The 13,838-nt window shown below is 41.5% G+C and overlaps 2 protein-coding genes across 2 annotated transcripts; both read right to left on the bottom strand.

Moving 5' to 3' along the window:
• Positions 1-4,334: 4,334 nt before the first annotated feature.
• On the bottom strand, positions 4,335-5,713 carry LOC147447954 (uncharacterized). The gene is made up of 2 exons (XM_086523712.1): positions 5,314-5,713; positions 4,335-4,891 (listed from the first exon to the last, which is right to left on the bottom strand). The coding sequence occupies exons 1-2, from the start codon at positions 5,711-5,713 to the stop codon at positions 4,335-4,337; spliced, it is 957 nt and encodes a 318-aa protein (XP_086379838.1).
• Positions 5,714-6,271: 558 nt separating this feature from the next.
• LOC147447953 (uncharacterized) lies at positions 6,272-6,883 on the bottom strand. The gene has a single exon (XM_086523710.1). The coding sequence runs from the start codon at positions 6,881-6,883 to the stop codon at positions 6,272-6,274; it is 612 nt and encodes a 203-aa protein (XP_086379836.1).
• Between the last annotated feature and the right edge of the window lie 6,955 nt (positions 6,884-13,838).

Below are 13,838 nucleotides of genomic sequence, written 5' to 3'. Positions count from 1 at the left end.
AATCCTCCAATTCTCATATTTATCCCTATAAGAGTATTTTGCATTGGCCGGCAAGCGATCTCCAAGCTCACGAACCCGTATGCGAGCTGATATGATTCAAAGCCACACTGATATGAAAGTACCCTTGGAGTCCTCCAAAAAACTTATGCACTTCCATTAAAATGTTATCACGATAATAGTGATTCTACAAGCCAATTGATTAATTACAATAAGTTCAATAACCAAAAAATATTAAAAAAAGCATTGTGCTCCATTGGTGTTCCTTACCTAACAACTTCAAAGCTTTCAATAATGTGTACTACATCATGCGTACTAAGTGGGCCTCTCCAACCAGGTGGATCTAAATGAGAAAATTGTTAGTTTGAACACCAAGCTGGAAAATTTTCAAAGGATATACTTAGATCCTACCATAGATAATAAACGGCAGATAATGAAGCATCCAGCTAAACATAGACACTGTCCAATGCCTTCTTTGACGTGGCATCTATAAATACAATATTTCAACCCCATCTAAGAAACATCATAACATCATATTTTCATGACAATCGAAGTTATAGAGAATTGAATCAACATAGAAACTATAGTATGCGATCCACATGTTGGTGTAATCCAAAAGAGCACACTATTGATACCATTGAAACTTTTGAAATTTGTAACAAAATCTTAGTTCTTGATCACTCATAGACATGCATAAAGAGCTACACAAATCTACACGTTTATGTATTAAAATTTCAACATTTTCACATAATGAGATGGAAAAACATGAAAAATATCCCGCATATGCAACAACTTAAAGCAGAGGCAACACATAGTTTTGAGATTTTAAGAAAAGAAAATAACTTCAAATGCAATACCAATAAACCTTCAAACACCAACAGCTCTTATTTACGATTTACATTTCCACTCCATGCAAAATGTCAAAACTCTTAGGAAACAATCAAACAAAATAGTTACTGGCAAAGGATGCTTTGGTGGAGTTTCAATTGGTAATATTTAATAACTATAATAACATTCAAATTTCCTACACTATCATACATCGATGATTCTTTTGTAAAAATAATCCCACAAACTCTATGGTCTTGTTTGAACCTTCCACAATTAGGATATATTATACATACTTTGTGGATACACATCATAACAGGGTCTCAATGGTCCCTAATTTCCAAAAGCAAAGGGTTTCATAGGAGGAATTTTGTTGTTTGCAAAGAGAAAACAAAATTTAGGCACGTGCATATGCATCAATACAATAAAATATCCCATTGAAGTGTTTTGATGTGCATGGCCCCAATCTGAAGTTGTCTACAATGGTCATTACGAATTAATAATGGGGTCTGGAAAGTGCTACCCAATTATTTGAGAGTGCAGAAAGTGAACCAAATCTAAAGGAGTAAGACAATTTCTACTTGTAAACCTAAAGATAACTTTTAGAATGAAATGTAGATAGTGGAAAAATATCATGGAATCTATCAAGCTTCCAAGTATTTCATTGCAACATCCTTGAAGCTCACATAGCTAAGCATAGTTGTAACGATGGAAGCCGCTTTTCTAAAAACATGCTACCTTATGTCCCCAAGCCACAAAGGTAGTTCCTCATATTGTTTTGACCAAAAATATCATCTCAACCAAAGTCTCAAAACTTAATGTAAGTATACTCTATGGCTTCATGCCATGTAGATCAAACAACACAATTATAAAACAAAAAAAAACAACATGTTCACTAATTTATCCTACCAACGTTCAAATCAAGGTATGCTTTAGTACATCAACATAGTGAATCAAATTAACACACAAAAGTACGTGCTTCAACTATTTCTAGTAGCCAAGGTTGAACATTGCTATATAGCACGACCATCAGAAGCTCGAGCCATCTTTGTCATCAATGCATTCAATCAATTCAGATGGACCTTGAGCCGGGTTACCTCTCCTTCTAAAGCAAGGACCTGGTCCTTAAGCGCATCAATTTGGACCTGGATCCCTATTGGGCATGTGTGAGCTTTGCATTGATTCAAATTGTTTCTCCATGCGCACCAGCATGTTGAATTGGTTCTCCTCAACCTGGGTCATTCCTCCATTGAAGCATTGTGCACATAAACGCACCTCATTGCGAAGGTCTACAATTTGTTGGCCATTCACTTGCTGAGCCACGTCCAAAAGTGCTTCCAAGTGTCATTCAAAGTCCAATTGTCTAGACTCACTACGGACAAAGAAGTCCCATAATGCAGCCATGAGTTCATGATTCCCACCATTTTCCACAAGATTAATAGAAAAGGATCCCACGCATCGAGCACTTCTCTTTGCCGCTCGAACATTGGCAAACCTTGGAGGAGTGGACTCAATACCATCTGACTCGGTCTCAATGATGGCATTGTTATTCATGTTTTCCATAGTTGTACCATTAAAAAGTACATCACAATGCATATAAAGTTGAACTATGTGTCAACTACCACAAAGGAAGCAATCCCTTGCACAATATTACGAACATAACATCTTATCATACAAAAAAACATAATCTACACAAAGCATAAGAGGTGCAAGTTCAGGAAAAGACACAGAGAGACTTTAATGTTTTCCTCAAGCAACATGCATGATTTTCTCTCTTCCTTATTGCACATCTCTCTCTCTCTCTCAACATAGCAACCTATCCTCTCGCAAACGTGAAGATCAATGCATAGAATTGTTGTGCTTAAACAAAGATCTCTAAGATATGAACCTAATATCTTGGATCCCTCAAACTCAAATAGCAAGTGGAAAACTCTATTGCATAGAATTACAAAGTCATAATAAACACCAAGACATTTAGAAATGTATCCAGATTTTCAAAGAACATTGCCTAAAATGGATCACAAGCATGGCAAAGCTATTGATATGTTTGTCACAAAAGCAAACACAATCAAGGACATTATCATGCCACAAATGATCTAAGAGGTAATATCAGCGTATTCATCATGCAATTGGCAATCGGCTTGGAGTTTCTCCATTCCTAAATTAAGGATCGTTTTTCCATCCCAAGGTTGATTATCTCTTGGATTAACAAACAATAGTAGTAAAAAAGGGAGACTTTTTTTTAAATAATACAATTGAAGCACCAAGCACAACAATTTACACATACCAGTTATTGCAGCTATGTATGGTACTGCCAAACATGCAAGTTGTTTAGGCAAGTAGATTTGGTAGATCAACTCAGCAAACCTAGAACTCTGGAGGTACTCCCAATCATCGGGAACGGAGTATCCTTCATATCTATCAAACCATTGAGCATCATCTTCATCTTGGGAAGACACACACTCCTTCCTTACCGAGCAGACATCGTACTCAACGTCGGAGGAGTATGCCAAAATATGCAATGTAAAGATATCGATAGATGGCAACTTCCTAATGTCCGTAACACATAAGGAAACAAAAAAACCATGAATCTTACTTTATGCCAAGTGAATTTCTGATTTCATGCACACACACCTGGTGTTGTAGTGCTTGCGGATGGTCCTAACAATTTTTTTGTGCGGCAAAGGTGTACACCAAAAAAGTGGCTCTGCTTAAAATAATGAAAAAAAAAAATCAAGGTCCCAAAGATAACACAATAAGTCTCCACATCATGTCTTAATGGTGGACAAAAACATACCAAGATGTGGATGATCTTCTATATTTTATAGAAAGGACACCTCGGAGATGTAAGTCATTTGATCCATGATCTATATACCCAAATGGAAACCACAAAATAGACAATGTGAGGAAGGAACAAAACCTTCACATGACATAGTTTAGTATATGTTATGGAGAGAGGTAGAAAATTAATTCACAAAATATTTTATGATTTGAAACATATACAAAGAAGAAGACAACGATGAGAAGGATTGGAGCCTTCATATGGCATTGATTGATATCTTATGGTACATAATGTTTATTGTTAGTGCAATTGTTTTGTAATTACATCAACGTCATGGAGGAGAATTTTGACTCCAACAGTTGAGCGTGCGCGTGACAGTGCAACATACAATTGTCCACGAGTGAAGACCGGTGTCACCAGGTATAGGCTCAACATGGTAATGCTTTGGCCATGTGACTTATTTATCGTCATACAGAAAGAAGGATTGGAACCTTCATATGGCATTGTTTAATATCTCATGGTACACAATGTTTGTTGTTAGTGCAGTTGTTTCGTGTACATGAACGTCACGCAGGAGAATCTTCACTCCAATGGCTGAACGTGCACGTGACAATGCAACATACAGTTTTCCATGAGTGAAGACCGGTGTCACCAAGTATAGGCCCAAAATGGCAATGCTTTGTCCTTGTGACTTATTTATCGTCATACAAAAATCCAATCTAACTGGGAACTACCTCCGTCTAAGAACGAATGGAAACTTTGTACCAGAATGCACAAAACATATTCGAGGGATGAAAACCCGAGTGCCTACCCGTGTGCCTGTAGTAACTTCTGCCTCCAGAACTCTTGCATGAAATGCCTTGCACACCAAGCGTGTCCCATTACATAGACCTTGACTTGGATCAATGTTCCGTAGTAGAATTACTGGGGCATTCATTTTCAACTCCAAGCAATGTGTTGGAAATCCACCACCCAAGGTGAGACTATTTAAAAACTCCACAGAGTATAAGAAAGGATTTTGCATCGAGTTTTCCGCCACAGAGTCAGCACTAAAGTATTGCACAACATCACCTTTCATTGTGTACAGGGCCTTAGCATTGAGAATATCAACTTCAGAGTTTTTTGGAGCAAGGATGGCCCGCTCTTTGAAGTATTCTACATGGACCACATCTTTATCAATTTCTAAATAGATGCAACCTATCAATACATCCAATGAGGATGAATAAAGCACCATGTGACGGGGGATTTCTATCATTTGTTCATCACCGATTGTCAAAGTCCCATCTCCTACATCCATAAGCCATTCTCTAAAGGCAGAATTTGCAACATCACCACCTCAGATACCCTTGGACCTTGATAGTTGTAGCACATGCAATATCCCTGTTCAAGGTCAACTTGTTGAATTGCTTAGAATGTGCAAGTTGATTGTGTGGGATGAGGCTCCTACGATGCATCGATATGCCTTCGAAGCTTTGGACAGGTCTTTGCAAGATATCATGTGCTCAACAAATCCATTTGGTGGAAAAGTGTTGCTTCTTGGGGGAGATTACCAGTGGTGTTCCAGGGAGCGTGTGATGACATTGTTGATGCTACACTTTGTCGATCGCACTTATGGAACCGTGTTAAGATTCTTGGATTGACACATAACATGCATGTGGGAAATCTAGAATGTGCAGTGCGTCCATTTCGCAATAGCAATGCTGAAATACCAGAAGATGATGTGGCCAATGCAACTTCTCCTTCTCCACGCACACGTGACAACAAACAATTATACAGATAAGTTTTCCTAGTCCCTGCAGGACCATCTAGGAAAAAAATAGCCCCACCATCAATAGTCAATCCATGCAACAATGCCTCAAAAGCAATCCTTTGATCTTCATTTAGACTCTGCTCCATTTCACATGACACGGATAGCTCTTGCATTGTGTCAAGGCATTGCTCTTGGAAAAGCAAGCTATTTTCATCACATGTCACAAAGCATTCATCAGGCATTGGAATTCCAGGAAATCCAGTTAAACTTCGTCCAAAAGTACCAAGAATGTTATGAAAATCTCTCAATGCATACCCTTCAGCAACTTGTGTACAACCATCTAAAGACTCATATCTCATCTCCAACATGTGTTGATAGTCCTCATACAAAAAAGTCAAAATCTTTCCCACAGGAGATGAGGGGAGGAGGGTTCACAAAACAATAGAATGGTCACAAACAAATGTCTCAATTGCAAGCCTGTATGTGTAATGCAAGCTTCCTCCATGCATCCGAACCATTCCCCATCATCTTCCAAGATACGCCTTGCAATGCATGCTGCCTTGAATGTTGGAAACAATACACCATTTGTGGAGCGTAGATCCTCAAATGATTTACATCCTTTACAAATAGTCAAAAGCAAAAGGACATAATATCGTTCACCTGCAAAGGGCTGCACAAAATACATCCGCCCAATAGTGTCCCCACGACGTCTCTTTGTCCATTTCTTGGAACCCAAATTCCACAACCACTTTTGAGGAAAATCAATGTACAAACTATCGTTTGCTTCAGGATTCTCCAAGTTTCATGTGAACCACTCTGTCAAAGTGGTCTTCTTTGCAATACATCATTAAGTCTATCATTACCTCGAAAAGTCACCATTTGACCAGCCGGAACATGCACGCTCAATCTCTAAACAACTAGTGCGTCATTGTGCAAAGGATATTCAAAAATTCTCCAGCAGACTCAGATGCAGATACATAGCAGCCATCCGTGTACATGTCTATCTCATCAATGTTCTCCCTTTCTGCATCACGTACCGATGTATGGAATCTTACAGTTGCCCTATCATGCCCCTTGTAGATGTACTTATAGACATACTTGACGGCTGAAAGTGTCGAGCATACATCAACATTGATATGCGCATTAAATAGTGTTGACAAAACAGGATTATATGGCACAACCCATCGATTATCAATAGTAGAACCCCTAACCTTGGCGGTGAAGCCATTGTTTCGTCGCACATAAATGGGGTAGCCATTATTATCCATGCTTGTTTGCTCACAAAATGAACGTGGATATTTTCTAATACATCGGCCATCAACCATGCAAGGAGATGAACTATTGATCTCACCGCATGGACCATGAATGTTACAACTAACAATGATATCATGTAGCACTGGAAATCGATTTTTATCTGGCAGCTCTGCACAAACCATTTTGTCATAGTCAAATGTTGATTGAGGCTTACATCGAGGATCTAGAATCAATAATGTATGAGAATGTGGCAAGCCTCTCTTTTGGAACTCCATGACAGACATGTAAGCCACCACTTTCCCAAAAATATCTTTCTTTAAGATATACTTCATCATGCTAGAGTGTTTCAAGAAGAAAACCCTGGTGGTTATGTTTGTTCAATCAGAAGAAACCTGTCCTGGAAGTAACGCCTCATTTATTTCTGGCCATTTGGGGTTACACGTGAATGTGAAAATAGGTCTGGCTTTCCCTTTGCACGCACAATTGCCATTGCATCTTGATACAATTGGTACATGTGCCGAGGGCTGCCTATAAAAGATGAGGGTAAGACAATTCTTCGACCTACAGACCGTCCAAGTACAACATCACTCCCAGGCAAATGCACCATGTCAACCAAGCCTGCATACAATTATGCCCTCAACGTCTCTGCTGATTTGTACGGACCAATGCAAGACGACATTCCTCAATGGCACAAAATGCATGAACCATAAATTATTGAAGTAAACGACCCCCATGAAGCAAGCATGACTCTGTATCAACACGAATCTGTAGCCGATATGCATAGTACTCTCTTTGAGTGACACATTGTCGACCAATCAAGGCATCCGAAGGGTCATGCACATTATCATAAGGAAGCTTGATATGCCATCCATCTTCTCTCCGTGGAAAGAGAAGAACATACAATAGTGGCATGTACGACCTGTGTAGATTTGAAATCCTTTGCAGCCTTCCATTTTGACAATGTATCTGGCAATGTCTTGATGGCCAACTGTTTGTACATCCCCTTGACCTGGCATAATCGCAGCAACCTCATTGCCAACAGGTATCAAGTACTGCCTGGAAGTATTTCTATTCTCACAAATTGTCATTTTGATCTCCACACCAGTACTGTCACGTGACATTCTACCAACATTATAGAAGGCATTCGCATACGAACTACATGATCGCATCATCATTGATAATGCTTCAAGAGTGGACAAATTCAAACCATCCAAGGCACTCATACGATTTCGAACCTCATGCTCAGTATCATATACATATATCTGTGCAAATTTAGGAGCCTTTGCTTCATGTTGTAGCAAAGAACCAATTCGATGGTATACACCGCCATGTACACGAAAGCAATATGCAGCAAACCTACCCATCAATGTCTCATCAATGGTAGCTCCAAGAGATGCAAATGCCATAAGTTATAACACTATTGTAACTCCTGATGTTTCTTCTGAAAGACCTACTCAAAGCATCACTATTAGTGAGTAGCCTCTCCAATACATCTGGCGGTCTTGCAAGAGGAAAGAGGGATACTTTCCCATCTTCGCAACAATATTTTCCCATTGATGGTGTATTTTCCTTCTTCATTTCACACGGCCAAAGACGTGCATCACAAAACTCACAAAAGGAGGACATGGTTCCTGTATGATCTGTAAGCAATGAGACATGTATCAATGGTAGCATGGAAGGGTGGACACCTCGTAGACATGTATAGGATGTAGAATGCAAGCAATTCCTCCAAGTGATGTGTCATGAACATACGGGACCTGTTTGTTCCTCATTTTGAGCATCTATGAGAGGGCAAAAGTGTCCGTCATGTTGATGGCGCTGTTGTCTTATGTTGGAGGTGCGTTGCCTTGCCCGTTGTCGACGATATCTTCTTGTCGCATCCAAACATGAAAGACACTACAACACAACATGGAGATATCGACGCGCGTATATCGACGAAATTAGCGGGCGTCGATATACGCGTCGATATATGCGTCGCATTGTGCATCGATATACACGTGGAAAGGCTTTATTTCCCACGCTTATATCGACGCGTATAGCGACGCAAAAAAATTTGGGGGAAAAGCGAAACCCGCGAGCAGCAGGGGCCATTTTCGCCTGTGCTCTGCTCAAATCTTGGCCTCCACCTGCTGCGCAGGTATTATGCCCCCCCCAACCCCTCTCTCTCTCTCTCTACATCGTGTGTGTGTGTGTAGGAGAGGGAGAGAGAGAGAGAGAGAGAGAGAGAGAGAGAGAGAGAGAGAGAGAGAGAGAGAGAGAGAGAGAGAGAGAGAGCGGTGTGTGTGTGTAGGAAAGAGAGAGAGAGAGAGAGAGAGAGAGAGAGAGAGAGAGAGAGAGAGAGAGAGAGAGAGAGAGAGGTGTGTGTGTGTGTGTGTAGGAGAAAGAGAGAGAGAGAGAGAGAGAGAGAGAGAGAGAGAGAGAGAGAGAGAGAAATGTGTGTGTGTGTGTAGTAATCAAAGAGAGAGAGAGAGAGAGAGAGAGAGAGAGAGAGAGAGAGAGAGAGAATTAATGTATGCTTAGGAAATTAAAATTAAAGAAAAATAATTAAAGAGAGAAATGAAATGAAATGTTATATTAACGTCTTCGAAAGGCCAAAGTGACCTATGAGACATGAGACAAGAAAGTTACAATGTGATGGATCTGATACAAAGTCAGAGTAAGAAGATGACAAAATAAAATATTATGGAATCCTAAACTGCTGGGTATGGACTAAACGGCTAAACCAGCTAGCTGGGATAGGTAGATCATAGGAGATCCAACAGCTCTCGCTGGCGGATCTCATCAATCTCCTCCATGGTCAGTAGTCTGACCGGGCGTTATGCATATCGAGCCAAAGTGACCTAGCTAGATCCTCTTATGCAGCCTCTGTCGATGTTGTGTAGTCCTCCGCAGTTGTGGACGTCTAGATCTCCCTAGCTCAGTCGCTCGTTCGATCAGTAGAGAGATAGGGAAGTAGAGAGTGAGAGAGAGAGAGAGAGGTAAGTAGAGAGAGAGAGAGAGAGAGAGAGAGAGAGAGAGAGAGGAAATAGAGAGATAGAGAAAGAGAGTTATATATATATATATATATATATATATATAGAGAGAGAGAGAGAGAGAGAGAGAGAGAGATAGAGAGAGAGAGAGAGAGGAAATAGAGAGATAGAGAAAGAGAGTTATATATATATATATATATATATATATATATATATATATATATATATATATATATAGAGAGAGAGAGAGAGAGAGAGAGAGAGAGAGAGAGAGAGAGAAAGGTAGGGAAGTGAAGAGTGAGACAGAGAGAGAGATAGGAAAATAAGGAAATAGAGAGAGAAAGAGAGATAACGAGAGCGAGAGAGAGAGAGAGAGAGAGAGAGAGAGAGAGAGAGAGAGAGAGAGAGATAGCGAGAGTGAGATCGAGATCGCTTTTTTGAGCAAGAACCATGCAAGGCTTCTGAATCTTTCTCAAGTTGCTCATCCATCTCCACATTATCTTTTGGCTTGGACATGGAGGCCCCGTCCGGTTTACAATCAGGTAGAAAACTTTCATTGGGCTGAGAACTTCCATGGCTTGTGCATGTGGTGAAAAAAACACCAGGATGGGCATAATATCCTTGGAAAAACCTGTGCAAAAAATTGCAAACAGACGGAACATTACAAAAATGACAAAAATGGTCATGCTTTAATATATGATTCATCAAGTGCGGCATTGGAAAGCTTTCTCTGACAGGCTACCTCAGAATGGAGGCAGGTGGGTTCGTAGACAGAGAAGAAACTATTGAACTAAAAGAGGCAAAGGGGTTTTGTCTGCTACATGCATTGCCATGTACACCTGGGAGTGCACGTATGTGTCTACCCATATAGGATTTGACCAATAAAGACGAGATTTTGACCCGGTGGTCCTGATCTCTGTACACCTCTGGACCGAGGTGTACGGAGATTGGGCAAGACTAGAGAATGCGAGGTAGTTTACATTGTGAGGAGTATATATATATATATATATATATATATATTAAAACAACATTCATAATCATTGTAGATGGCAACGTCATCAACTAACATGGAGGAAAAGATTGCATGCTCGTGCACACTCTGCAAGTATCAAATCATGCACAAGTGTAGGATATGTAATGAGCATGTGCACAAGTACAGAGAGTTTGCTAGAGAAACCGTACAGAATCTGCGATACGACTCCTACTGAACGGGCATTGATTTCCGCGACATAGCACCTACATCTGAGAGAGAGAGAAAAAAGATTATGCGTGAAGGTCCGACCAATATAGAGCTACAGATGGAAGCAGAAAAGGGCTTACAGACAGAAGACGATGGCATGGAGGAGATGCTGGATGCCTTCTTCCAGACAAGCGAGGAGAACGCGAACGAAGCAGCACCAGAAGCTGTGCGCCTATCTCTTGAAGACGTGTTGAGGAAGTTGGCACGTCAACCAATCTATGAAGGCGCCAAAATATCTATGCTTCGTACTTGTCTGGCGTTTTTGAATCTTCAGTCAGTGTACGGGTGGTCAGATGCAAGCGTCACTGCTTTGTTTAGGTACGTAATTTACAAAAGAGATTTTTCGATTGCAACGGTGATGTGCTCGGAGAGCTTTTCAATTTAATGTGGCTTAAACAGGTTATTGCGGGAGAAACTTCTCCCGGCTGGCAATGAAATGCCCCCCTCCAGGCCAGACGCAAAGCAACTTCTGACCTCAGTTGGCTTGGACTACAACAAGATTCATGCATGTCCAAATGATTGCATTCTTTTTCGTAATGAATTCGCAGATTGTCTGTCGTGTCCTAAGTGCGGAGTGCGCTACAAACAAGATGCAGTTGGCGAGACAGTGCCAGCTAAAGTGTTGCGGCATTTCCCTATTATTCCTAGGGTAAAAAGCATGTTTTGTTGTGGTTCCATTGCAAAGTTGATGCGGTGGCATTCTACGAATAGATCCATTGACGCAACATTTAGGGTGCCCACTGATTCGAAGGCTTGGAGGCACATTGAAGATACCTGGCCACATTTTAAGAGTGAACCACGCAATTTGCGTTTGGGCATGGCAATGGATGGAGTCAATCCATTTGGCTTGAGAAGCTCGTCATGGAGCACTTGGCATGTGTGCCTTATCAATTACAACCTCCCGCCGTGCCTTGCTATCAAGAAGGGTCATTTGATTTTAAGCTTGATTGTACCTGGTAAGTTCAAGGCAAAAAACATGGATGTTTATCTAGCTCCACTAGTTGACGAGCTCCAGGAGTTATGGCATGGAATCGACATAGCAGATGCGGTTGAACCAGTAGGACAACAGCATACAAGGATCCATGGACTTCTTATGTGGACTATGCATGATTGGCCAGGATACGGAGAAGCTTCTGGTAATGGTTATTGATTTACAAAATTCTCGCTATTCGCAAGACCTTTACCTTGGCCTGATTCATGCTTTGATATATGCAGGACTAACAACTTCGGGATACAATGCATGTCCAATTTGCGGGCAGTCTTTGGATGTGCGCTATTCTACCTCTCTTCGAAAGACAATTTATCAAGGCCACCACCGTTATCTTCCAGATGTCCATCACTTGCGCGAAGGCCAGCTTGGTCACGTCGAATGTCGTCCTATGCATGTACAAGAGTGGCATCGCCGATGGGAGCAACATGAGGGGCAACCTGTTCCAGGAATGAAACGTTTGTCCATTCTCCATACGTTGCCGTACTGGGGTGATCTACTAATTAACCATTTGCTGGATCCAATGCATATATTCAAGAATGTGGGAGAGCTCCTCTGGAAGACAATCATGGGAATGAAAGACAATCGAGCTTCACGAGATGATTTGCAGTCGGTTGGAAAGATGCCAGAGCTGTGGCCTTTCACCAATGCAACTAGTCAAACAAAACTTCCAAGAGCGCCATGTGTATTGCTAAAAAACGAAGAGCGACAAGTGAAGAGGGTGATTTCAGAGTTCATGACGCCAACAGGATATATGCGATGTCTCAAGACAGCATTCACCCATGACGATCAACTGTCAGGGTTGAAATCGCACAACTGGCATAAGTTCTTGCAATTCATTCTTCCAATTGCGATCAAGGGGTGTTTAACGGAGGAAGTGTGGACGTGCATATACAAGATTTCAGAGCTAGTGCGGTGGATCTCTTCCAAGGAGATACGGAAGGAATCTATTGCAGTCGCAAGGGCTAACTCCATTGAGGAAGTTTGCATGATTGAGAAGTATCTACCCACGAGCTGCCTAACTATCCAAATGCACTTGCTCGTCCATGTAGTAGATGAGGTTGCAGTGGCAGGTACAGTCCACAGCCGTTGGATGTTCTTTCTAGAGCGGTTCATGAAAACACTTAAGGGTTTTGTTCGCCAAAAAGCGCGTCTAGAGGGGAGCATGGCAGAAGGATGGCTGGTGCAAGAGTCTCTTGTATTGATGACCGAATTTCTATCCGTTTCTGACCCAGAAATGCCTCGACTGTGGAGCGATGAGGAGGATGCAAGAATGGTGGGAGAGGAGCCGCAAGGGCAAGGGGTGCCGAAGAAAATGAACCTGGCCATGCGAGAAAAGATCATGAAGTTCTGTATACTAAATTCAGCGCCGATGCAAAAATGGCTTGAAAGGTACGAAGAAGAGAAAGAGAGACGCAATCTAGAGCGACAGGATTTCAAGCGAAGTCGAACGACTAGAGGCTTACCCTTGCCAGACTATCTCGCTCCTCTACCTGAATTCCCTACAATGGCATGGTTGGACAAGACAGTGAGAGTAGCTCGACAGATCGGAGAACCCATATCTCTAGAAGAGGAAGAGCTGGCTATTGGATGTGACTGGAAGTATCATACATACATGGCATTGTGGTCACATGGAAAGCATTTCAGAACACAACAAATTGACAGTAGAAGAAACACGTTTGACAATGGGGTAATGGTTAGTTTCATGCAAAAGAGCAGGGCCACTGCTAGAGACATGAATGAGAGCACTAGCAACCTGGATTACTGTGGTCTGATGTCAGATATCCTGAAAGTAAGCTTCAGGCGGTTTGAGATGTTTTTGTTGGATGTGAAGTGGTTCAAGGTGATTACTTCTGGTCGCAATGCAACGGTATGCAGAGATGGAAACAAACTTGTGCAAATAGATTCTACAAAGACTTGGACAGATGCAAGCGACACATTTGCTCTCCCCGAACATTGCGAGTAAGTGGTCTTTGTACCGGACCCTCGAGAGCGACAATGGTGGTTTGTGGTTCAGGTTGCTCCAAGAA

Source organism: Adiantum capillus-veneris, chromosome 11, assembly GCF_014529385.1.
Source record: "Adiantum capillus-veneris isolate H3 chromosome 11, ASM1452938v2, whole genome shotgun sequence".
NCBI lineage: Eukaryota > Viridiplantae > Streptophyta > Polypodiopsida > Polypodiales > Pteridaceae > Adiantum > Adiantum capillus-veneris.
This window is presented reverse-complemented; position numbering and strand designations above follow the sequence as displayed.

Excerpts from the sequence above, each read along its gene's own strand:
- LOC147447953 (XM_086523710.1), bottom strand. The coding sequence starts at position 6,883 with ATGGAGTTCCAAAAGAGAGGCTTGCCACATTCTCATACATTATTGATT.
- LOC147447954 (XM_086523712.1), bottom strand. The coding sequence starts at position 5,713 with ATGAGATATGAGTCTTTAGATGGTTGTACACAAGTTGCTGAAGGGTAT. Across the intron at positions 4,892-5,313 it reads ATTGGCCACATCATCTTCTG|GAGATGGGACTTTGACAATC; the intron begins GTATTTCAGCAT and ends TTATGGATGTAG.